At 37.4% G+C, this 26,271-nt stretch overlaps 1 protein-coding gene across 1 annotated transcript; it reads left to right on the plus strand.

The window, feature by feature from the left end:
• Positions 1–26,271, plus strand: mfsd3 (major facilitator superfamily domain containing 3). Its single transcript, XM_065250393.2, has 6 exons — positions 1–201; positions 781–1,511; positions 10,369–10,516; positions 14,875–14,975; positions 20,985–21,094; positions 23,132–26,271. Exons 2-6 carry the CDS (start codon positions 821–823, stop codon positions 23,333–23,335), a joined length of 1,254 nt encoding a protein of 417 aa, XP_065106465.1. The 5' UTR covers positions 1–201; positions 781–820; the 3' UTR covers positions 23,336–26,271.

Here is a 26,271-nt window from a genome sequence, read left to right on the forward strand (position 1 = left end):
CAGTCTCGCCATCATTCCTGTGCTACACTTAGCAGACTGCAGTACCGCTGTTATGACGGGTGGCACTGTTGAGCTCTAACTGTTGTCCCGGATGCTGATTGGTTGTCTGTATGACGTCACCAGCTCCCGCGGAAGTGTTGTGGATTGGAAATAGAGGTTAAATGCTGCATCGAGCACAGCGGGAGAAGGATACATTTACCTGTAAATATATTCACGTCTTTGTAGTATTAAAATAAACTGTCTTATGTGTACATTTGTATAGATGTTATTTTTATATTTTTGACTCATAAATGAGAGTCTCCGTTAAGTAGACTGGACTGAGCGCTTTAGCGATTTCATAAACAAAGATAACATTTCACATTTTAGTGTCTAGCAGTTTGATCATATTTATATTTTTCTAAAAAAAGATAAGTCTCAGTAAACTTTAGTTGCGTTAAATAGTTTAGAGCTGTTGTAGACTGTGATTTGAGTAACATACGTTAATGAATGAATGGGCAGTGAATTATTTGTGTATCTTCATATCCAATGATGTATGAAAAACTAAAACATGTTTATTATTATGTTATCATGTTTTGGTTTTGCTACTAAGCTGTATGTTTGTTGGATATTTATTGGAATGCACGATCAAAAATGAGATTTTAGAGGGAATAAAACCCGGTATTATCTCGATTTGGAACCAAACTCTTCATATGTTGTTCTTGCTTATTACTGATTCATAAAAGTGCATCAAAAGATGCTGATCAAGCAATTACAAAACAATCTTCTTGTGTCTTTTCACAGTACAGCCATGAGCTGAGGCTCTCCAAACCTGTCTGTCCCAATGATGAACGACAAGCTGGTGTTTTTGGGGCTCTTGTACTTCATTCAGGGTATACCATATGGCCTGCAGTCGTCCCTGCTTCCAGTGTACCTGCGAGGTGCTGGCCACTCCCTCACTCGCATCAGCCTTACCAAAGTCCTCTACTTTCCCTGGGTGCTCAAGGTCCTGTGGGCTCCACTGGTTGACCGCACAGGCACCAAGCGCTGCTGGTTGGTGGGCACGGTAGCCGGCTTGGCCCTTACCTGTTTGTTCAGTGCTACCCTCACCCCTGATGTTCAGTACATGGGTGTAGCGGGATCCCTGCTCGCCATGAATATGCTGGCGTCAGTGCAGGACATTGCGGCTGATGGAGCAGCCGTCCGGCTGCTGAGGGGGCAGAGCGAGGTGGGCCTGGGGAACACGGTCCAGGTAGTGGGGTATAAAGCTGGGTCTGTGTTTGCTGGAGGGGGGCTTCTGGCTGTGATTGATGTTGCAGGATGGGGCTGGATGTTTGCTCTGCTGGCTTGTGTGTATGCTGGCGTTGCTCTTTTTGTGTGGGGCGCCCCGGCCTTGGATGGAGAGTCGGCACGAGGGCAGGCAGAAGGACGGAGAGGGTCGAAGGAGGCCATTCAGCCCTGGAAGGTGTGGAGGAAACTCCTGTCTGTGCCAGGAACACCATGGACGGTATTTTACGTACTCACTTACAAGCTAGGTAAGATATTTGAAGTAGTCATATTGATTTGTGACAAAATAGTTTGTAGATTTTCAATGCTTTTGTTATCCTTTATTCCTAAAAATGTTTTCATTAAAGAGCACATATTGTCAGATTCACATTTTTACATTTCCTTTGGTGTGTAAGTGTGTATTAGTACATGTTAACGATATGCAAAAGGTACATACCCCAAAGTAAACAATGACGCGAGTTATCGTCTCCAACGTAAATCTCTTTTCTTGGACTACAACAGACACACAAATTGTATGTAACTTTCTGGGATTGGTGATGTAGACAAGACCGACATTATCACAATTCCTCCCATTTCGGACTTACAGCTTGCAATTTAACTCCTGTTAGCAACCAAATCTTTCAAACATGGTAAGGTGCGTCACGTTTCCGGCTGACGTCAGAGGTATTCAGGCCAATCACAACCTACAGATTAGCTGGCCTATAAGGAACACAGAATTTTCAAATCTAGGGGAAACCTAGGGCTACAAAAATGTACGGTATGTGGAAAATAATGTTTTTTGAACCATAAACCACGCGAACACATTGTACTTTACCAAATAAACAAAATAAATTTGTTTTTAGCAATGAAATAGGTGCACTTTAATTAAATATGTGACCCAGTCTGTAAAAACCCAGCTTAAGTCATTTTATTGGTGATAAACATACATAAACCATCCCACATAATGTAAAGAACATTTTGTGAAAATATGTGCCACAAGATGGCAGTCTTGGCTTTTCCATGTATCCTGTCCTAATCTCCGCAATACTATGAAACATGAGGAAACTTTAGACTACTGGGTCATCAAGTTCAAAATAGCTTCACAGAAACTAATATTAAAACTTTTGGTTAGTCTTTAATTACTAGCATAACTTGTGTCATGATCTGAATCCAGAATTTAGACATGCCCAGCTAATGAATCACTTTCAATGAACTGAATTTGATGTTTAGCACCAGAAGGGGATTATGGTGGGATTAGTGCCTCTTTGTGTATGTGGCATTTTTATTTGAAAACTGAAACAAGAAATATGAGCACATTTTTAGTGGTGTGTGTAACATTTTTGTATGGTACTTATCTTGAACGATTTTAGCAGGAAACTGAGCTTGTGCACTATAAATGGATGTGTCTCTGGCAGAGAAAGATAAAAAGAGGTGCCACCAAAATCAGATGAGATCCAGCAGACGAAAGCAGACAGAACTAGTGGTAGTTCCCCCTTAATCCCTGTTTTTCCCTGATCATCATCATAATCGCTATTAAACAGCACTTTAGATGTCACAAACTATTGTACTAAATGTAGTAACATTATTCAATTACAAGTATTTCCCTTAATTGTCAAGACAATGAAAGCACTTTATAACTATTGATATTCTGTAGAGTGATGATGGAAAAGTTGTCATTAAAGCAAAAGATTACGTATTACATACTTAATATAGATTATAAAATACATGTTAAAGGGGACATTTCACAAGAATTTTTTAGGATGTCAAATAACTCTTTGGTGTCCCCAGAGTACGTATGTGTAGTTCTAGCTCAAAATACTATACAGATGATTATAGCATGTTAAAATTGCCACTTTGTAGGTGTTGAGCAAAAATGTGCCGTTTTGGGTGTGTCCTTTAAAATGAAAATGAGTTGATCTCTGTGCCAAATAACAGTGCCATTGTTGGATAGTGCAGATTAAGGGGTGGAATTATCCCCTTTTGACATCACAAGGGGAGCCAAATTTCAATTACTTATTTTTCACATGCTTACCGAGAATGGTTTACCGAAACTAAGTTACTGGGTTGCTCTTTTTCACATTTTCTAGGTTGCTAGAAGCACTGGGGACCCGATTATAGCATTGAAACATGGAAAAAGTCAGATTTTCATGATATGTCCCCTTAAATTTTTCAGTCAAGCTTTTCATATTGTTTTGTTGAAAATATTTTTGTAATTGGAAACAACTGTGTTTGAAACATGCAAAACAGAAACCTTTTCGCTAATGGTCTCAGTTCTGCTGTAGCTTGCATGGTCATTTGGAGTTTATTGGATTGTAGACTTATGTAAAGCATTTTTGTAAGCAAAACAAATCAAACGCTTTACTTCCTTCCATACATGCGTCTATCCAGTATCCTTACTGCATCACAGTCTGTTATCAGTGTGTTGTATGGTACACACGCTGCCCTCAGCCCAAGCCTTCATTATAGATAATGGGGGGGGGGGGGGGGGGGGTCACAAAACACAGTCTGTCCCAGCATTAGAGGATGATAGAGGCAGACGTGGAGCTTCCCTGGGAAGACTCCAGGTGGTGGGGGGTTAAAAATTGACAGAATGGGAGAAGAAAGCCACTTTTGCTCTGTCTGTCTCAATCTACCTCACTATATGTACCTCACAAACGCTTACACGCATATATACGTTTATATTGCCTGATGCTACGCTCTCTTCATTCTGCACAGCAGGGGATTATGGGGCGATTGAGGGGTGACGCGAGCAGGAGGCAAATATTTTCCAGAGGGAACACCGAGGACTGCAGGGGGGATGAATTAATGAACAACCACCACATGGTCAAGTATTAGAGAGAGTGACAGAGAGAGAAAGACAGATAGGCAGTGAGTTGGTGGAGTGCAGGGGTTATCGATATAATAAGAAAGCGCAAGATTATTTGTTTTGCAAAATGTGTGAGAAAAGTAAAAGAATGTACAGTATGTGATGTCTTTTAGCTGACCTAAATTTTTCCCCTTTGTCTGGACCATTGTGTCATTCGGGTGTGAACGTTAAAAAAGTTAAGATATGTGAGCTTACAGTAAATCACATACTTTGAATAGGATGCTACTCTGTTCTTCTCACTCCATCTTTCCTCACGTTCACATAACTAACGGTGCAAGTGATAGTCCTGGATGCTTTTGTTTTGTTCAAACAATTATGTCATTGTGTCACAGAACATAAAGGGAATAACTTAGACCTTTGCGTATTCTAACCATACAGGTCCTTAGAGACTTGGTGGAGGATTTGTTGTGATTGAGAAGCCTCTATAATGGGGTGATGTGACACATGGATGCAGATATACACGGCTCAGTGACCTACACGACCAGGGAGTGGCAGAGGTTCCTTATATTGACCTGTAGCTAAAGGCAGAGGAGGATCAGGCTGTTCCCATGCATAAGACTCTGGGGAGTTCTGAGATATATCATAGCGCTGCTTTTATATGCCGTTTCCGAGCATCTCTTTATGTGTTTTAGCTGTTTGTTCACACAATATTTTGGGGTCCTGAAAATGCAGACTTTTGAAGACAGTTTCAGAGTGCAAGTCTTTGAAAACTAGGGATGCACCGAAAGGAAAATTCTTGGCCGAAGCCGAATAAAATGAAAAAGCAGAATACTGAATAATGTTTTATTTTATTTTTCATTTTCCTAATTATTTGGCCAATTTTGTCACCATTGCACAAGTTACAATTAGAATGTCCTATTCACTATATTTATTTCACATTATTTAACAATGAAACATTCCAGCAGTCATTATAGGGCATTACACCTGACTTTTTCTAATCAGATAGCTAGCTATAGATAGCCGTGTTAATACTGTAATTTATATTCGACTACATAAATGAGTCTTAGCTAAACGGAAATTAATCTGATCTTCTATTCCCGTGCGAAATGCAAATAACCTACAATGTAAAAATGAATACTCTGGATTTACTTAAAAATATATTAATATAAAATCATTTTTGCATCCCCTTTTTTAAGTAAGTTTTAAAATTTAAAATTGCATGTGAGAGTTACTTAAAAAAATGGATGCAAAAATTATGCACTATATTTTTAAGTAAATCCACATTTTTTTCCAGTGTATTCATAACTCTGCCTTAAGAAACTTGCAACCATGCTTATGCAGCACTGTACTGTATGTTAAGTCGCAGATGTGCGTGCACGGTCAAGCACAAGCAAAGGGAGAGAGTGAGAGACGACTCCAAGATTGACAGGAGATGAGGAAAAAGCACTCAACAAAGCGGTCTAACAAAAAGCTTATTGTTAATAAGCATTTTATTCTTCGTTTAATATAAGTGTGTTCGTCTTTGTAGGAATTAACTGATTCTAGGAAGTTTTTATTACATACTGCAGTTGCTGTAGTAGAGAGCTAGCTAAAATTTCTCGTTCTCTGTGCTTGTGGATTCAGCAGACAAATACCCCAGATCGCCACCATCATGTCTTTCTCATACACTTTACAATGTTTTCACCAACATGTTTGCTGCATTTGCGTGTCTCTCTCTCTCCACTGGTTGCTATTTTTCACTTGTTTGTCCGAACACCGAAAATTAGTTTTTTGCTATTTTCTGCCAAATTATTTCAGGTTGCCGAAAATATGGTGCATCCCTAATGAAAACAACTCTGTTTTCTTTATGTAAACTAAAAACGTGACCTGTGGTAACAGAGATGTCATGCGCATGTGTTAATTCAGACTATAGATACAGATAGGCATGTGCAAGTATAACCAAACAACAATGATGGCCTACAGGACTTGAGTTTGTGCTGCCCAAAAAACTGAGTTTATTAACGTTTCTGTTTACAAAATTTTGGCACTTTATATTCCATGGTCACTTGTAGTAAAAAGCCTTCTTCCTCATCTATCTAAACAAACTGCTTGATGCTTTACTAGTTGATTGTTTGTATTGATGCGTGTAGTATTTCTTTACAAAGTTACTTCGCCATCTCCTGCCTGGTATGCGTAATACAATTTTTTTTTAAAGTCTGATCCGTGTAAACGTGGATCTTTTGACAGTGTTCTGGTGTTTTTTGCGCTACATTGTTGATGTGTAAGAGTAGCCTTGACACCTTCAACTTGAACACACTTTTGGCATTGTTATCTAATTGTGTCAGTGTATAACAGGTGCATGTGCCTGTATGTCGGGTGAGGGTCCTCTTGAGGGTTTAAACATTTGACAAGAAAAACACCAATTAACAAAAAAAAAAAGTTATCAGAAAAGTAAATTTCTCTTTAATGGTTGTGTTACTCAGTATTCAGCATGTTAACAGTTTAATCCCACAATTACAGAGCATATTATTCACTTTTTTGCTTGTGAAATCTTTCCATTTTAATCAAAATCTGTTCTTTTGGTTTGTTCTTTTAGTCGCCTTCTGTTTTTAACAGAGGTGAACTGATACAGCATCTTTCTATTTGTCTTTCTCTCTCTATCTTTCACCCTGTCTTCCCATCTCCTCCCCATGCTGCCTCCTTTAGATATTCTTCACTTCATGTTTTTGTGGATGTCTAATGAAATCCCATGTGAAATGGACAATTGTTGCTCTGAAATTATTTATAGACATAAATAAGCAGCCTGGCTGTTTACATAAAAAAATAATTAGTTTGAAACAGCAAAGGAGGAAAAAGAGGAGGAATTCTAGCATGCATGTCCAGAATGCTTATGGGAAGTTCAGTTATCATTCATCCTCCTTTCATCCTTCTTTGGTCTCCTGTATATATTTACCTATATTGCTTTCATGTGGTAATCAAAGGGCCATCCATGGTTCTATCTGTGGTTACTTTGTTTGTTGGAGTTTGGTTATGCATCAAATATTGTACATTTTCAATGTATGCTACACTGTTAGAAAGGTCCCAAGCTGTCACTGGGGCAGTACCCTTGCACAAAAACGAGTTGCACATCCGTACCTTTAAAGAGTAACTAAACCCTAAACCAACGTTTTTTAGTTAATGATCTGTAAGAATGGGGCTTTATTAGTACTGTTTATTGATTTGAGTGCTGCCCTCTTCAGGTTGAACGGTGGCTACTGGAGTTGAATTTTTGTAATGGATGTTGCGGTAACACGTGGAGTAAGCGGTGCGACCCTATGTAAGCAGGTTCAAGCTCCCCACGCCCTTGTTATAATCTCACCACACCCTTGGTACAAGCTCAGTTCGTCCCCTCTCCTTTGGGATCTGCCCACTTTTCTTGCATTTTTCAAATATTGCCAGTGGGTGGAGCCAGGCTCTGACCAGAGGTTTAGTTACAATTTAACAATATCAAAAGGCCTGGTCCACATTGTTTTTTAATATGGCCAATCACTAGGGGTGTGACGAGATCTCGTGCGATGAAATAAAAGACTGCATCCTTCGGAGGTCGCATTTTTAAGCTGCATTTAATTCATCACTGTCTTATTAGAGACTATTAACAATTATAAAGTTTACTAAGTATTTAGTTACTAGCAGATTGTTGTAATATGCTCACGACTTGCGAATGTAATGCTCAGTTAGTGATCTGAAATAAACATTGATGACGTACAGTATGCAGCCTGCATATGCGACCTCCGGAGGATGCAGCTTTCTGTTTGACCCTTTTACAGTGCATGCATTATATTTGTCTTTTACTGCGTTTGCTTTTTTGTTTGGGTTTCCAATAATGTTCGTTTGGGAACTCGTGTGAAGTCTGAGACGCGTTGTGTTTGTCTGTTGATCAGTGTCAGATGTGAAGTCTCAGCAGATTAAACCCTCACACAGAGTTTACTTGATTTAATGTCTGCATGTTCTTGCTCAAAATATGACAGTGGCTGAATCATTTCTAGTGTAAAGAAATGAACATATATTAAATATTAATATGGATTTAAACATTGTGGCTAAAAATAAGCATTTCTCTGCATATAAAGTGAAAGTGAAGATAGCGTCCGCGAGACGAGTCCACTATCGCCCCCTGCAGGCATTTGTTATAATACATACATAATGCTTTTTATTTATAGGCCACAAATGTAATGTGTTTGTTAATGTTGTTTAATGTAACTTGGTTTTAATTAGGGATGGGCATGATTAATCGACGATCGATAATTGATCGTTAAGAATTTAGTCGATGACATTAATTTGTTATTGATTAATCATATACTTTTTTTTAATCTAATGCAGGTTGCGTTGCCTAGCATAGCATGTGTCTTGAAGCAGTTAAATGAATTTCACTGTGTGGCGGAAATTCAACATTTTACCACCAGGGTGCAATATTTGACACCATACTCCCTTATCTGTGACCTTCCGTTTTGATTTAAAAAAAATAATCATGAAGAGGTCATGATTTTTTGAAACAAATGAAGTCTCTGTTTAAGAATGCGGCTCGCAGCGGCAGGTTCCGCTGCTTTAGAGCACCCGCATATTCAAGCGCATATATCTTTCGTTTGTCTAACTAAATGTAGTTTAACTGTTTGCCACAAGTTGATCTTGTAGTAAAGGTCTCATGGAGGAAAACGCGCTGTATTTTTGTATTCAACATTTTTGAATTATAAAAGTTAAATAATTATTTTTTATGATAAAAATATTAATGATTAATCGATAGTCGATCGTTAATTCTACCGACGATCGACTAAAAAAATTTAATCGAATGCCCATCCCTAGTTTTAATACTTTATTTGAACCAATTATTATTGCATCTTTGTTATTATGTAATTTTAAATGCTACTGCTCACTTGGGTCTATTTTTATTACCCCAAAATAACAAATTACTTTATTATCAGTTAGCAAAATAATTGTTAGGGCCAGTCCTTGATTAGTTAAAACATTTAAAAATAATGTGATTTCAGTTTCTTATTCATTTATTTTATCATTGAGGGTTTCTTAAAAAGTTTAAAAATATCGTCTCGTCTCGTTCTCGTGAACCCAATCTCGTGTTTCGTCTGGTCTCGTGAATTAAGTGTCTCGTCACACCCCTACCAAACACCACCTTTTTGGACAGAAAGAGAACATCTAACTAACATGTAAATGAACAAAAAACTACATTTTTGATTTGTTTCTAATTCTGGCAAACTCTTGCAAATAGTTTCCTTTTCAAAAACGATATCAACTTGGGACATTGCAAATGTATAAACAAAAACTGGTTTCCTCATCCTCCGAGAAGGATGAATGAACTGACTATTTTCACTGAATTGATTTTTCTGACAAGATAAGTGAATAAGACCTAGTATGCATTTAACTCTTTTGTATATATTTGGTATGCTATATTAAATCACATTGGACTTGGCAGGCTGCTGAATGTTAAAAACAAAAAGTTCCATTATTCGTTGTTTCCACTGCATTACAGACTTTACAACATCCTTTACACGTTTAGCTCTACTGTCAGACTCAGTCTCCCACAAAGAAAGCGATGTCAAAGCGTTCACGTGGCGCCGTCAGCGACCGTAGCAGAACTCAGACGAAAACGTCTGATTTTTGATTTGATTTTCTGTTTCTGTTTCTCACCGGTTTCATCTCGGGGATCCCAAAAGCGCGGGATCTGTTTGACGGCTGTCTCAGAGCTGTCAGTCAGGGGGCTGTTGAACTGAAAGCAGACTCCATAAATAATGACAATGGCGTTAAATAATACACTGCGGCGGGTTACAGGGGCCTCTGAACGCCCGCTATCATGCAGCAACGCAGGACTCGACAACAAAGATGTAACAGCAGTGTTTTCTCTGACAACTTTTGTTTCTGTCACATCCGTCTGAGTTTAAGTGACAAACTCTCTGAAAAAGATGACTGCAAGGCAGTAAAATGTGATATGTGTGTGCTCAGGTTATTACCTTTCCATTCTCAGATAACATGAGTTTTATCATTTTAATATTCTGGCTAGTTCTTGGTTTCTCTTATCTAAAGGACTAAGTTGTCATAAAAAATCATAAAGAGAACTTGTGACCCTGTCTATGGAAACCCAACTAAAGTTAGTGTTTTCTACATTACATCATCCTACGTATTGTGTGAAAATAAAACCATGATATCTTTAATATCAACTGAGTAAGGCACTGTCAAAGATTGAAATAAATTTGATGCTCCAAATCTCATAATTCGATTATGAGACTTCAACCTGGATTTCACATTGATTATGGTTGAACTGTGCGTGTGCTCATGTAATTCTGTTACCTGTACAGGTGAACAGGGGGCGATCACCATGTTTCCACTTTTCCTGTTGGACCATCACATGACGGCCAGAGAGTTGGGCGTGTGGAACGGAGTGGTTGCCATGGGCTTCTCCATCTGTGGCTCCTCAATTGGAGGCTTTTTACTGTCTCAATACAGGTAAGAATTGTGTGTTTTTTATGTTATGTGATAAAACATTAAAACTAACTCTGTTTCAGCTGCAACATCCTTTTCAGCCAAGCCACGCTTTGCTACTAATGTTGCAGAAATGGTGCTAGAAGACGTAGTTCTTTGATATTCTTACACCTTTTTCAAAGCCTTGTCGGCCCCCTCTTCCTCTATCAGTTTCCTTCATTCACCACCTTTGTATAAAAGAAACATGGCCCTTTCTTATTCTCTGTGATATCTCTTCACCCATCTCAGTCCCATGCCACGAGGAAAGGAGAGATAGAGTATGTGTTTGAGACTGAGAGAAGAGAGTAATAAGAGATGTGTGAATAGGATGTGTAAAATATTCATATGTTTATTTATATTATAATTATGTACACACTCCGTTTATTTGTTCTTGCACACCGAGGTTTGTTTAAAGTCCCCATGAAATCAAAACTGACTATTCTCAGTTTTATTGAAATAGTGCAGTGTTTATTATAAACAATGTATCTGTGTGGGGATCTTTTTTAATAAGTTTGCCTCATGATCTTTCAAATCAAAATCTGAAAACTTCCTGTTTGCGCCAATAGTGCCCCACCTGTTTGATTCTCGTCTCTTTGCCGATCCCGCTACCCTATGTCTACCCAACACTTTCCTGTGTCTACTCTCCGCTAAATAAAGGCACAAAAAGCCTAACATCAGCTTGGGCAGAGCCCCCGTTAACCCCGCCCCCTTCAACTATCAGTCTGTCGGTTCCATTTTCAAATGAAACGCCTACTTTTCTATATCCAATGAGTTTACAGTCGAAAACACAAGCCATCGCCGCAATTTTCTTTGTGTAATATTCCAAAAATACATCACAAATACATTGCGACTTCCTGTTTATGGAGACGTTAAATATTGCAGATACAGTATTCTGAAGTGGGTCGCACATCGGACGCGCCGTGTTGATTCGCGTCTAGGACAACTCAGAGGTATCGTACACCGGAAGTGCACATTTAATAGCACGAGCTTAGTCAGATAGCATCTACTTCAAAATGCAAAATGTACGTTAGCAGCCAATGTTAATCATTAATGATTTGGGACAAATATGAGTCGTAGCTGTCTGCGCCAGTGTGCGTATACTCATAGAAAACAATGTGTTTGATTTTTTTAGAACGGCGCGGCGCTTAGCTGCGCGTTCGGTGTGTGACCCCCTTGACACACAAGCGTTGGCTCAACCAATGGGGTGAGTTAAGGGCGGGACTTCCTGTTGGCCTGACCACTTGGGGTGGGTGTTTAGGTAACCTCTTTGAAAACAGTACTTGTTGTACGTAAACACGTTACCAAAAGTGCAGTTAAAGGTAATATGTTCATTCACTTAATTCATTCTCTCTTTTCGTCTGTCTCGCTATGCTAAAGGCAGTGTTATTAAATAGGGAGAAACGTACAGTTTCACACGCAGGGGGCTTGTTCGTTCGACACAGTCGTGCATTCAGGCCTTGCTTCCCACAGATTGGGTTTCTGCCGTTGTCTGTTCAAGGCCACTAAAAGCTAATTTGGACACTTATCCCGGCCCCATCTGAAACGCCTGAGTGACCAAAAACTGACCCCCATACAGCGATCGGCATCAGCAATCTGAGAGTCCGAATCTTATCGGGCTTAACCGCTCGTGTGATACGCCTGCTTTAGACTTGCTTTCCATCTCTCGCACCTTTCTCCCTCTTCTTGAGTCTCTGTCTGTCCTCTCTCATCAGAGTGAAATATGAAGTTGTCGTGTTACAGAGTGTAATTGAGTGGATGTAGGGAGGGTGTTTGCATGAGAATGAGAATAAGGGCAGATTGGCTTTCTGTCTGACCGGCTGGTGTTCATGTAGATCTAAAAGGCTGGTTTAAAATGACAGACGATTCCGCGCTCTTCTCTTAACGTCCAGTTGACCTTTAGCCACATCTCCTTCTCTCTTTCTGTCAGGGGCCTTCAAGTCTGTTCACATGGAAAGGACATACTCATTGGGGCTTTAAAGGAATGTTCTAGGTTCAGTACAGGCTTCAAGCTCTGCCACAGATGCCGGCGATTACAGGAAATAATTGCTGACCTTGCGCAATTATGTATATATATTATTTTAACTCCTTAAGCATGTGAACTAGGCCTGGTAAAATTAGATTTTAATTAATTTTCAAAAATTTTAATTATTCTATTTTCAGTTTTAAAGTTACATTAACAAACACAAAAATATAAATAAATCAATAACCAACAGAAGACAACAAGGATACACATTTACACAAGATTAAATAAATAATAATAAATTAAAAAGAGAAGGGAAACATCTGGATTGCCTCAGTCAGCAAATATATACATCATAATTATTGAGAATAAGCATAACTGACACTATACACAGGTGTTTTGTAAATCAGTTATTTCACAATTGGAAAAGTAAATAAAACTGGTACAAATTTAAAAATAAATAAATGGAGATGATTTCTGTGTATATTATTTTTAACTTCCAAAAGTCTTAAGAGAGGTCCCCATGTGGCTTCAAATCTTTTTTGTGCACCAAGCTCACCAAAACGTAGCTGTTCCATTTGGATGAAATGAAGCATCTTATTTAACCATCTCTAAAAACAAGGAGCTTGTGAGGTTTTCCAATTGAGGAGTACAATTGATTTTCAATGTAATGCAAAAAAACCCAAACATGCACCAAGTTAAGGAGTGATATTTAACAACTCGGGTTGCTGTTTTTTTTCCACCAGCTTTGCTGATGAGGTGGCGTTTATCGGCTTTTGCATCAGAGCTCCTCGACTACAGACATTTTTTGGTTTAAGGCCAGTTTGTCCTGTTACTAAGTACATAAACATCTTGTTTATGTACTATTTTATTCTTTCTTGTCTGTTGCGTAAACTCGAAAATCGTCCCATTTGCTTGCGAAAAACCGGCAATCAGAATTGGGCAATAAAATTGTGATCAAAACTTATTAAAATGGAACCGAAACCATATAAATCTGAATCCAATCAGTAAATTGGTCTTAATACCCAGCCATAATGTAAACCTGGTAAATCCTATCATTTTTTGCAAGAAATCCCTTAAAGAAACAAAACTGAAAAAAACTTGTTACTAACCACGTGGGCTTGATATTCATTCCTGGAGTTTAGCAATAAGATGTTTGAAGTTAAACCGTAAAAAGTGACTAAAAAGTAAAAAAAAAACTTTAATTGGTAACACCTTAAACTTTTAATTTTTTTTGTTAACTTACATTTTTCACTTAAAGGGATAGTTCACCTTAAAATGAAAATTCTTTCATCATTTACTCATCCTCATGTTGTTCTAAACCTGTATGAATTTCTTTTTTCTGATGAACACAAAATAAGATATTTTGAGAAATGATGGTAAACACACAGCAGATAGTGAACATTGACATTTTGAAAGTATTGTGATAAATGATTAAGAAAATATTTTGATAAATGACGATAAGCACACAGTTGACGGTACCCATTAAACTCCATCATATTTTTTATTCCTATTATGGAAGTCAATGGTCACTATTTGCGGCGTGTTTACCATCATTTCTCAAAATATCTTTTTTTTGTTTTCATCAGAAAAAAGAAATTCATACAGGAACAACATGAGGATGAGTAAATGATGACAGCATTTTCTTTTTAAGGTGAACTATACCTGTATTTTTTACTTAAACATATAAAACGTTGAATGGTAAATAAGTAAAACATTTTTTTTTTGAGGTGTTACCAATTGAAATATTTTTTAAGTTGATCCAACTTTATGCTTTTTATAGTGTGTCATGTAGAAACCATGATTTTTTTTCTGCTATGCATTTGTCAAAATGATTGACCTGACCCTCCAGGTGTTCTGACTGCAGCTTTGAGAGAATAATACAGTGTATGAATTAGATATGTGGGTCGGGTTGGTCAGTTATTAGCGTGAGGTTAATCATCACATTGCTGTGGATCTTGTTGTGTTATCGATTATGCCGTGAAGAAAGTTCACTGCAGGATCCTGAACCGCTAACAGCGAATCAATCAGAGTGTGTAAGCTAACACACTGCATATGTATGTAAGCATGTGTACAGGGTATTGCAGATGTGTGTGTACCTCTCATTAACGTCCTACATGATCGATAAGTAGGCAAATAACCTGTAGTTTGTTGCAGTATATATTTTGTTTATCTTTTTCGTGATGTATGTATGTTATTAGTTATGGTTAGGAATCTTTAGGCTACTTGAGGCAGAGTCACAGTCTGATTTCAAAATGGTATTTACATTTTGTCTCTCCATAGCTATCCGTTAAAATTGAAAAAGTGACCAAATGTAGATGCACCCTAAAATATGACCCACCAATACAAGTCAAGTGAATTTCCTCTATTTTTTTGTTTGCAGTATTGGTCTGCTCATGAGACGTGTGTTTATGTTGCGGACATTCAGCATGGTCTTCCAGAGCTCATTGCTGGTGGTGCTGGAACCTTCGCCCCTTATGACAGGTAAGACATGCACATACATGCTACTGTCTGGCTCAGAGATTACTTGTACAGGTGCTTACATTGATGTTAAAATCTAGAAAAATATATCCAGTGTTTGTGTTATGATATAGCACTTATTGACCACAAGTTTGATTTAAATGTGAAGTTTAAAGGAATAGTCTACTCATTTTCAATATTAAAATATGTTATTACCTTAACTAAGAAGAGTTGATACATCCCTCTATCATCTGTGTGCGTGCACGTAAGCGCTGGGGCGCGCTGCGACGCTACGATAGCATTTAGCTTAGCCCCATTCATTCAATGCTGCCATTTAGAGATAAAGTTAGAAGTGACCAAACACATCAACGTTTTTCCTATTTAAGACGAGTAGTTATACGAGCAAGTTTGGTGGTACAAAATAAAACGTAGCGCTTTTCTAAGCGGATTTAAAAGAGGAACTATATTGTATGGCGGAACAGCACTTTTGTGAGTACTTTCGACTCGGCGCAGTAACACCCTCCCTCTCCCATTATGAGAGGGAGAAGGGGAGCGGATTTTTCAGGCGAGTTGAAGTACTCCCAAAAGTGCTGTTCCGCCATACAATATAGTTCCTCTATTAAATCCGCTTAGAAAAGCGCTACGTTTTATCTTGTACCACCAAACTTGCTCGTATAACTACTCGTCTTAAATAGGAAAAACGTTGATGTGTTTGGTCACTTCTAACTTTATCTCTGAGTGGTACCATTGAATGAATGGGGCTAAGCTAAATGCTATCGAAGTGTCGCAGCGCGCTCCAGCGCTTACGTGCACGCACTAAGATGATAGAGGGATGTATCAACTCTTCTTAGTTAAGGTATTAACATATTTTAATATTGAAAATGAGTAGACTATTCCTTTAAATTTGTATTGAATGTTTCAATACATTGTCTTTTTTGAGTGATTTGAGTTTGACATCCTGTTTTGTTGGCTGATGTGAGCCAAACAGTTTGGAAAATAGGGACACAGTGCTAACATTTTTTTGAGACTTTCTCCTTTTTGTTACTCATCAAAAAGTGTTAATCCTTTATGTAATACATAGAATTGTGTTTAATATTTTTTTTAACTTATAGTCGGTTTCTGCGGCAACAACTTAAACAAATAGCTTTTGTAAACCAAACTTAATTTAATCTTTTCTGTTATGAACATATGAAGAGCTCAGATGCCTCTAAATGCCTCCTTTGTCAAAAATGAGATAATGATATTGATTAACTCATTCCCCGCCAGCCTTTTTTTTTTTTGAGAAGTTGCCTGCCAGGATTTTTTTGTGATTTTCACAAAAATTCACAAAATACCTTACAGGAAAAATTTCTTCTAAAAATATATAAACAGACACTCTGCTTTCAAACAAACAATAAAAAAAACAAACGGGGCAAAAAAGTTTCATCCTATCTATATTCTTTCACTGCTTATAATCTCTTAAATATGGGTATTTTTCTTAAAAAATATTTTTTTTTAGCAAAAAGCTGAAATATTTGCATTTTTGTGAAGGAATTTTGTTAGAGATCAGATTCAGAATGAATACACAGAGTTTAAAATTGGTAAATCATTTTTTTGCTTCAGTTTTTGTATAAATTGGGCAATCTAGTGGATAATCGCGGTATTACAGATTAACATATAAACTCACCAGGAACACGTTTTTTTTTTCATGCAAATAATGTTTTCTCTTAATTGTCAAAATAACTCCTCAATGTCGGGGAAAAAGTTAAATGTTCTCAGCACATATTATATGTTCGCCAAATACCTTTGCTTCAAATCCATTTAATCCTACTTCCACATCATTCAGAAATACAGGTTTGTTGGCAGAATCCACTTAATGCCACGTCGACTTTGTGCACTTGTCCTGTAAGGGCACAAAAGATGGATTAAAAGAACGACGATGTGCAAAACAACCGTGGATCACATTCAAACTTGTGTGCCTTGTGAGTAGAAACTGAAGACATTCTGTTTGTGGCAGTCACATGGATCACAACACCCTCTTATGTGGTTCAGTCTTTCATTTTTACACTTTGACTTTCATATTTTCAATTTGAAATTCTTCTAGTTACTTTTTTAGTGATTTGGCGATTGTTTCTAAAATTACTGAATCTAAACAGAAGAGCCTGATAAAAAGATTTACGAGAAACCTCAGATGCACTTAGAGGGTTTTGCATCTGAATTCTTCATATACTGGATCCTATAGCTGATCACCATAGTATCACAAAACATAATTTATGCAATAATTGCACATTATTAGTGTTTCATAAATTGTCATTTTGCAATATAGTTTAGTGCTGCAAAAGTGACAGCAAATTAAAGAAAAGGATTAAAAACCACATCTTGTTTTCAAATGTTTCATTACTGGAACCATTCTTCAAAACATATTCATTACTAATTGATGGAGCAGTATGTTTTAAGACTCATATGTCTCACCTGTATGTATATATTTACTGTAGAGCGATATAGACCAGTTCTTTACTGAGCGTTCTATTGTTTCCTTGCATATAGACATTCATCAGATCGGCTCTGGTTTCCATCGCTTTCCACTAACAAACCGAAGTGTCCATTTCAACACCCTGTACTGTGGAAACAGGTGTTACAGCAGTATGAGTCTGAATAAAAGTCCAAGCGATGCATTAAACAACGGCATGAAATAAAATAGGAAAGAGAAAATTAACATGGATGCCACAGATCTCTCCGTTGTTTCTAATAAATTGTTCTCTTTTACCTTTTTGTCTTTTCTTGATCTCCAAGACTTCTTTTTTGACAGTGCCAACACTTGGATACAGCACAAATCAAGCAGAATTTTTATGCTTGAGCTGTATGGAGAAGATCATACAGAAGTTATGTCAAGCACGACGTCTAGCTTTTCGGCTTGCTTAAGTGAATTTGCGTTCCTGTTTCAGTCTGTGGAAGCTAACGCTGTTTTACCATGAGTAATCTCACGGCTCGCTTTGATAAATGAATAAACCCATATTCAAACCATGTTCCTCTCTGTCTGTCTGACGCTCTCTCTATCTTTTTCGCACTGTCTCTTTCTCTCATAGGTGCTTTGGATGTTTATTTAATGAAAAAGTAAAAGGGAGAAACTCTCGCGTTTAAGCTGTATTTTCTGCCACTGTATTTCCTTTTCGTGATGTCGTGGCTTTTTAGTCGAGATGTTTTTGTCAGCGAGCTTCTGTTTGACAACTCCCTCATCTCTCTTATTTTCTCTCCTTCTGACGCTCTCCCATATGAAACAGAACAAAGCTTCTCTACACGCCCCCCCTTTCAGAAAACGAATGATAAAGTTCTGCAGAAAATATTTTTCAATATTGTATGAGACCGGATGCCTCAGATAAGCTGATTTTCCTTCCTGTGGTTCCTGGATAAGTAATGGAGAAGTCTTGTTAGGCAGAACTAACATTTCCCGTGAATAATTCAGATTGAGCTGAATGTGAAAACTATGATTTTTTATGTAGGTGGGGTTGATTTTGAGATTTAGGATTTTGAAGTATATGCATTGCATATGTGACTAAATTAAAGGTCCTGTTCTTTCTGTGTTTTTGAAGCTTTGATTGTAACTACAGTGCGCAATATAACGTGTTCAACTTTCACGTGTAAAAAACGCAATATTTTTCACACAATTAAAGGACGGTATTTTACACTTAAAGCCATGTTTTCAGATTGTTTATGATGAAATACAACAGTTTTGACTGAAATTTCGACATATGATGCTGGCCCGAGAATTTTCGGGTGTTTGTTGTATCACCTCCCACCTCTATAATGGCTATATAGGTGCACAGGAACAATCCTTCCTAAAATGCATTAAACTTTTGCAGTGATTTTTGTGTGAGCATATCAGTGAACACCCCTGACCACTCGGTGAGTTTCACGTCTTTGTAAACTAAAGTGTAATGCATTTTAGGAAGGATTGTTCCAGTGCACCTATACACCCATTGTAGAGGTGGGAGGTGAAAAACAAATACCCGAAAATTCTCGGGGCAGCCGCATATGTCGAAATTTCAGTCAAAACCATTCTATTTCATCATAAACAATCTGAAAACAGGGCTTTAAGTGTAAAATACCGAACTTGTCCTTTAACTTATCTGTATAGCGCTGTTTTCGCTGTCCTCAAAACAGTCTGATGTCTTCCTTGTTCTATGAAGTCCCTCCTTCAGAAATACTTAACGAGTTCTGATTGTGTAGTTTGTTTAGTGTGTTGTGACTCGATAGCAGCGTAGCTTGCCGTTAGCTTAGCTGGCGACTGATGTATTCCTGTGGGCGGAGTTTAGTCAAAAAACTGTTCTAGTAATGTCATTAAAGCAGGAAGTAGATCCGCACATCCCTCTTTTCAGATTTCCCATCTCTGATTTTAGTGCGCTGTATAGCTATGTACAGTAGATGTCAAAAGTGTTGTCCAACTTTGAACAATTGACATATTTGTTCTTTACTCAAATATTTAATTAAATATGCATTAAAATTTTTGTATGCATGTTGCATTACTGTGTTAAGAGTTTAAACTGAAGAATTTAAGGAGGCAGGGCACCAGACTGCCACCAAGTGGTGGCATTTTGCCACCAAAATTTGAGAGTGTGCTACTGAATTTTACATCCAGTCGCACATGTGCAACCAGTAAATTTGACCTTTTTTTGTGATGTGACACTGAATTTGAAACGGCACATTGTACTTTCTGCATCTATCACTAAAGTATTTATTAGTAATACAGTGGAAATTAGTAGAAATGTTAATATTTGGTTAGCAGTGTTGATTTACAGTCTGTTCCCCTAAATTTTCTGGTTGCGCCCCTAAAATTTTAGTTGGGGGCCACTGTGCTCCCAGTGAAAAAAGTTAGTCTGGAGCCCTGGGGAGACTTGCAAAAAATTACAAAACACATGCAAAGTTTATAAAGACTGCTGCGAAAATTTTTCGAAAAACGAATCGTGATTGGAATAACAGGTGAGACAATGACATAATCGCCAAAAGTCTCAATTACAGCTGTCCATTTGTGCTAATTTCTGTGCTTTTCGGCAGCATGTTTAGGCACCAAATACAGTGGTGAATCAGACATTTTAAAATGGATAAGATGACGTGTCCTTGAGCCATTTGTTTTGTATTTTTTACTAACAACATAAATCCCATAATGATTTGTTATTTACATTATATTGTTTAAAGGGGACATTTCACAAGACTTTTTTTAAGATGTCAAATAAATCTCTGGTGTCCCCAGAGTACGTATGTGATGTTTATTGTCAATATTAATTGCAATTACGACATTAATGTAAATATTATGAATTATTTTTTGTCATAATTGTGCTGATTCGTGCAGCCCTAAAAGGCCCCAGGACAATGACTATGAAATATTACCACAAAAGAGGATCAACAAATAGTAATAATTGATAAAATTGTAGTCAGTGTATACTTTATTAACTGGCATTTATACAATATACCGCGATTATACAATATACTGCATTGTAAGAAAATGCAGCATTTTGGTCAAATCAAATAGTAAAAATAAGATAGTATGTTTTATTGACCTCCAAAACCAAGTTGTTTTAACTTCATGCTACAGTGTAAGTTTGGCGGTTTTTCTACGCATATTATATTTTTTGTATATTTTAATATACGAATATACTGTAGTTAGCTTTTTTGCCTAACTATTTTGTATATTAAAGGTGGGGTGCATGATCTCAGAACTGCTGATTGGCTACAAGTGTGTTTTGGTAGTTGGCCCGACTCCCTTTTCCAAAGTGTTTTCAAAAATCATGCACAACCCTTTTAAATACTTCAAATGTTTAGTGTTTTGTCTATTGTGTATTTTGATGGTTTAATCTAAGGGGGGATTAAAAGTAAATATTGCACAAATTCCCCCCAGACATTATTTTTGGCCTCTACTTTATTGTACTATATTTTCTCTCTCTCTCTCTCTCTCTCTCTCTCTCTCTCTCTCTCTCTCTCTCTCTCTCTCTCTCTCTCTCTCTCTCTCTCTCTCTCTCTCTCTCTCTCTCTCTCTCTCTCTCTCTCTCTCTCTCTCAGGTATGGCAGTGCTAAGTCTGGGTTTGCAGCATTTCATAGCCGGCCTCATCACAACTCTCACCTTCACCGTGATGATGAACTGCACGCAGAGAGCCGAAGAGAGCATACAGGTATCACGATCCACCTCAACTCACCCAGACCTTCTCATGCTTAAACAGCAATGCACGTGTTCACCCGAGATGACACATACACCAGGCAAGCTCAGAATCAACAAAACATGCATCCTATAGTTTTTGATATTTGTTGACAGGCTGTAAGCTGCAAAAAGCCTGCGAGTAAATCCCGCCTGGTGCATACACGAGGACATCACAGCAGTGAAAAGCTCATTCATCTGTCAGTCAGCAGTATATAGCACTCTTTTTAGCCCTACATGTCAACTGATTTCAAACGCAACGCATCAATCACTGACAAAGCGTACGCATTATGAAGTGTGTTCACATTTGTACTAATGAAGCACTTGACTTGACATCCAATTCTTTTTTATTTATCAATTCGGCGTGTTTGGTTGAAGCTGTGGCCCTTAGTGGTTAACTCACGTGCTCACGTGGAACAGTAGTGCTCATGTGGGTATGCAGTTTCGGTGGTTAGTCTTGTTTGTAGCTTTAGGGAGGCTTAGTCACCTTTGAGATTACAAGATGCTCTGGTCTCAAGGTCTTAAAAAATTAACTCTTAGGTTATAAATCACAATGTATATCAAACATTTTATAGGGATTTCAGTGCATCAGATTGATGACATATGTGGGGAAAGAATGTCTGTATAAATTAAGCTTTTATGATTTACTATGGTAAATACTTATGGTTTTCTACATAAAATCATCCTAGCTTGATATCTTCACTGTTGACTGAGTAAGGTCAATGTGAAAGATTGAAATTAAAGTCTCCTAATCTCCTAGGTAGAGACTTCCGCCTGGATTTCACAGGCAGGATCACAAATGTTTATAATTATATTAATTTATTTAACATAGTTTGCATTGTGGTGACCTCTGGGGTTAAGTGACTTGTAGCTCATGGCTCACTGCTCCTGGGGATTCAACCAGCAACCATCTGATTAGGAGCCATGTGCTTTATTCTCTTCCCAAAATGGGATTCAGGAAATTGTCTGGCTGTAGTTACACAACATAGTAAACTTTAGTACATTCGTCAAAGACAGTAACAGAATATGTCAATATGTCTCTCCTTAATCCTGTATTGCCTAATTTTTCTTTTTTTAGTTTATTTGTTTATTTTCTCTATATTGTATGTTTATATAACATATGTCCTCAAGATGATAATGGATATTACTGTCTCCATACTGTATATCACTCCCCTCCCATGTCCTCGAGTTTCATCCCTTCATTCATCTTTGACATGCCTGCATTGTTCTGTTTAAATGGCCCTGCATTGCTTGCATGTGATCTACTCTCCCAGCTATTTGTCACTCCATCAACTCAATACGTGCAGAATTAATGGCACTTACCAAACTCATTAAACAATAAAAAAACGCTGGTATGTTTTCCCTCGGTCTCTAAGCAATTAAAAACGTTCACATTCGGAGGAAAATAACCAAGAGGATGATTGTAAACTGTAGGTTAATTCGAAATGTTCTTATGACATACATACCGTAGCGGGACCAGCTTGTGTGTGTGTTTGTTTTAAGGTGGTATTGGATGACCGAAAACCGATACTTTGAATGTTTTTGAAAAGGCCCTCAAGAGAGAAACAGAACACCTTAAACAAGTTTGTAGGAATAAAGGTACCTCACTTAACTTTAGTGGCGGGGCCATGTGAAGGAATGAACTTGACTTTGCTTTCCCATCCCATACAGTATGCTAGGTTTCAGGATCATGAATATGGAGACTGTTCTGTGGTGCATGATCCCTCTGCTTAAACCTGATGCGAAGTTAAAAAACAAGAATAATTCACATGAAAAAGGTCAACAGTGGCGCGACCGGAGTACAAATCTATTCTTGTTCTTCCCAATTTTCTTTCATTATGTCTTTCTCTCTCGGTTTCAGTAAATACCGTAGGGTCCAAATTGCAAATTGTTTCTTTTAGTTGGATCCGTTGTACTGTACGTAGTGCATGGACATGTTGGATCTGTGGTGCTCACGCTGATGATAACAAACAGTGCTCAACTCAGTCTCTGTCTGCACCTCTTCTGCCTTCAGGCGACCCACTACAGTTTTCTGGCCACTCTTGAGGTCCTTGGGAAGCTGAGTTTTAGTGCCCTGGCTGGGGGTATGGTGGACACTGTGGGCTTCCCCATAGCCTTCATCCTTTTCCTCTTCCTCACCTCCAGCAGTGCCCTCCATGTGTGGAGAGCCACAGAGACTGGCATCCTTAAGGAACAGGTCAAAGGACAACCACAGTGACCAGTATTAACCAATCAGAGGGCACGAGTGAGTGAGCATGTCTGTGTGAAAGAGCAAGACTGAGTCGTGCTGTATGCATGGTGTGTATTATACTGGTAACCAAACGCCGGTAAAGAAAACTTTTTGCTTTTATTTACGACATAACCAGCAGTTACCTTGACATGAGCCACACAGAGCACTTTCAGCAAATACCCGTAGCTCAGAAAGACAATGCAAAACTTAACAGCTGCATAAACCCTGTACATTTCATCAGCATGAAGAGTGTAATCACTTTTTCTGAGCCATGAACGTACACCTATGGTACAGTATGCCTACAGTAGGTTTAAAATTAAAACAAATATAAATAAATTCAATCTGCTATAATGAAAAATGACAATTACACAGGGAAAAGGTACAAAAGCTATCACTGGTGCGGTACCCTTTCGAAAAGTACATATTTGTACCTCAAAGGTACATATCTGTACATAATGGTACATTTTAGGACTTTTTTAAAAGGCACCATCCCATTGAAAGCTTTTTAACTTCTGACGGGGCAGCTGCTTTAGAAATATTGTTTGGTGAAAGATTTGAAGATTTTTAGGAATTAAGTTTAGTTTGACATTGATCATTTACACATTCCATCATGTAGAGCATTTATTGAACTTGAAGGGGACATATCATGAAAATCTGACTTTTTCCATGTTTAAGTGCTATAATTGGGTCTCTCCAGTGCTTCTGTAAACCTTAAAAATGTGATGTCATAAGGGGAAATACCACCCTTTATTTGCATTACCCAACCATGGGACTGCAATTTACTGCAGAGATCAGCTCAATTGCATTTTAAAGGACACACCCACAATGGCACATTTTTGCTCACACCTACAAAGTGTCAATTTAAACATGTTATAATAAATTATCTATATGATATTCTGAGCTAAATCTTCACATACGTACTCTGGGGACACTAAAGTTTTATTTGACATATTTAAAAAGTCTTGTGAAATGTCCTCTTTAAATTTAAAGCACAAACTCATTGAATTTCCTCGTGTCATGAATGTTTGGTACTGTTCTGGGGGCTGAAATGGTATTGCTTAGTGGGGTGTTTGTGTGGATTCTTAATGCAATACTTGTGTTAAAGTGGTCATATCATAAGACGTCAAATGCTTTTCCTGATCTTTAAGAGAAGCTTGTTGTACTATAAAAGCATTATGTAATCTTAAGAAGTATCCTTCCTCTGTTAAAAAATTACAAATTAAAAATGACATATTTAGTAGGTATGCACCAATACAAATTTCTGTGCTGGTACCGATATTCGATTACTTAAAATGACATCTACCGATACCGATAGATACAGATAGTTTGTCCTGAAATCCTACCAGTGCAGATCAGAAGTACAAACTGCAACTCTGTTGTCATTGTCACCCAATTCAAGTTATCACACAGCATGAGTTTGATGCATTTTCACCCTTCTTGATTGTCAGGATAATAATCGACCCTGATCATTGGCTGTTTTTAAACAGTTGTTCGATGTCTGATAGTGGGGAAAATTGCTTTTGTCTGCCGATATCGATTATAGGCAAATATATTGGTGCAGCCCTAAAATTTATACGAAAAATGTCTTTTCTTGCACTTGAAACCTAGCCCATTGTCATAGTCCCTGAGCAATTCACTCAGACGTTTACATGCTTAAAACGTTTGAGGACAGATTGTTATGTGAACCTTATCTTACAATATCTTACAGGCCGATAAAGGGTTGAACAGCGCAAACAATATTAGACCCAACAGCAAGCCCTCAACCAGTGTGTATCTTATTTCAGTGTGGAGGAGGTTTACATAGAAGTCTTAAAGAGACGACTTCATTTATTAATATTATTAAAATACAGATCCTAAATAGTCGACATACAACATACAACTTTTGTTGGTAAGCGGACCTCAGGGAAATATGATATGACCACTTCAATGTCTATAAAATACTGTAGATTGAAACAGTTGAATACATCATGCTCATATTTTTGAGCCGATACTGCATTCATTGAAATGTTATTTTTTTATAATGACTTTTATTTTTTGCATTTACTATGCAGTGACACAAAAATGTATTTATGGTTAGCTTCTTATCTTACCTGACAAATAATTTTGTTTGAGGTTGTCAAGTGGATTGAAATATTGCCATAATGAATTGACATCTGAAATAGTGGTGAAGAATTTTGGGCAACTGCGTGTACACTGAAAAAAAATTATTCATTGAAATTAATACTTTTTTTTTAAGGTAAGTGGTTGCAATCTATTTATTTAAGCTACATTTAAACAAAAGTTTTATATTTTATTTTACTCTACTTTTTTGTTTAAATGTAGCTTAAATAAATTGATTGCAACCACTTACCTTAAAAAATTGATTCAATTCAATTAATCATTTTTTTCAGTGTAGTTTCATTGTTTGACAACCACCTTTAGGTTTATTTTCTACAGCTTTTAAGTTTGAATTGCCTTATTTTTTATTATGTATCATAGAGCCAAAAATGTTGAGATATTGTTTTGACTTCTGTAGGGTGAAATGAGGTTTCCATTACCCAATATATTCAAGATGCATAGAAACTACACTGTACTTTAATTTATACAAATGTTATGTAGTTTTGACATAGATTAGATATGGAAAGCAGAAGAAAGGCATGAAATATCTATTATGTTAAATATTCATTATCTTAAAGACAACATTACATTTCCTAAGAGCACATTGCGCACAGAAGACTGCTAATTCAGCATATATACAGTATCAATATAGTAATAATAATAATAATATTATTATTTAATGTGAATAATACAATAATATATTTTTAAAGGTCAACAAACCATGCAAAAATAAAGTAATGGGATCATTTAATTTTTCTGTTAAACCCTATTAAGCAAACAACGTTACCAAACAATGAACCATCTTTAGCATATAATAAAAGCAATTA

This window comes from Paramisgurnus dabryanus, chromosome 5 (assembly GCF_030506205.2).
Source record: "Paramisgurnus dabryanus chromosome 5, PD_genome_1.1, whole genome shotgun sequence".
Lineage (NCBI taxonomy): Eukaryota > Metazoa > Chordata > Actinopteri > Cypriniformes > Cobitidae > Paramisgurnus > Paramisgurnus dabryanus.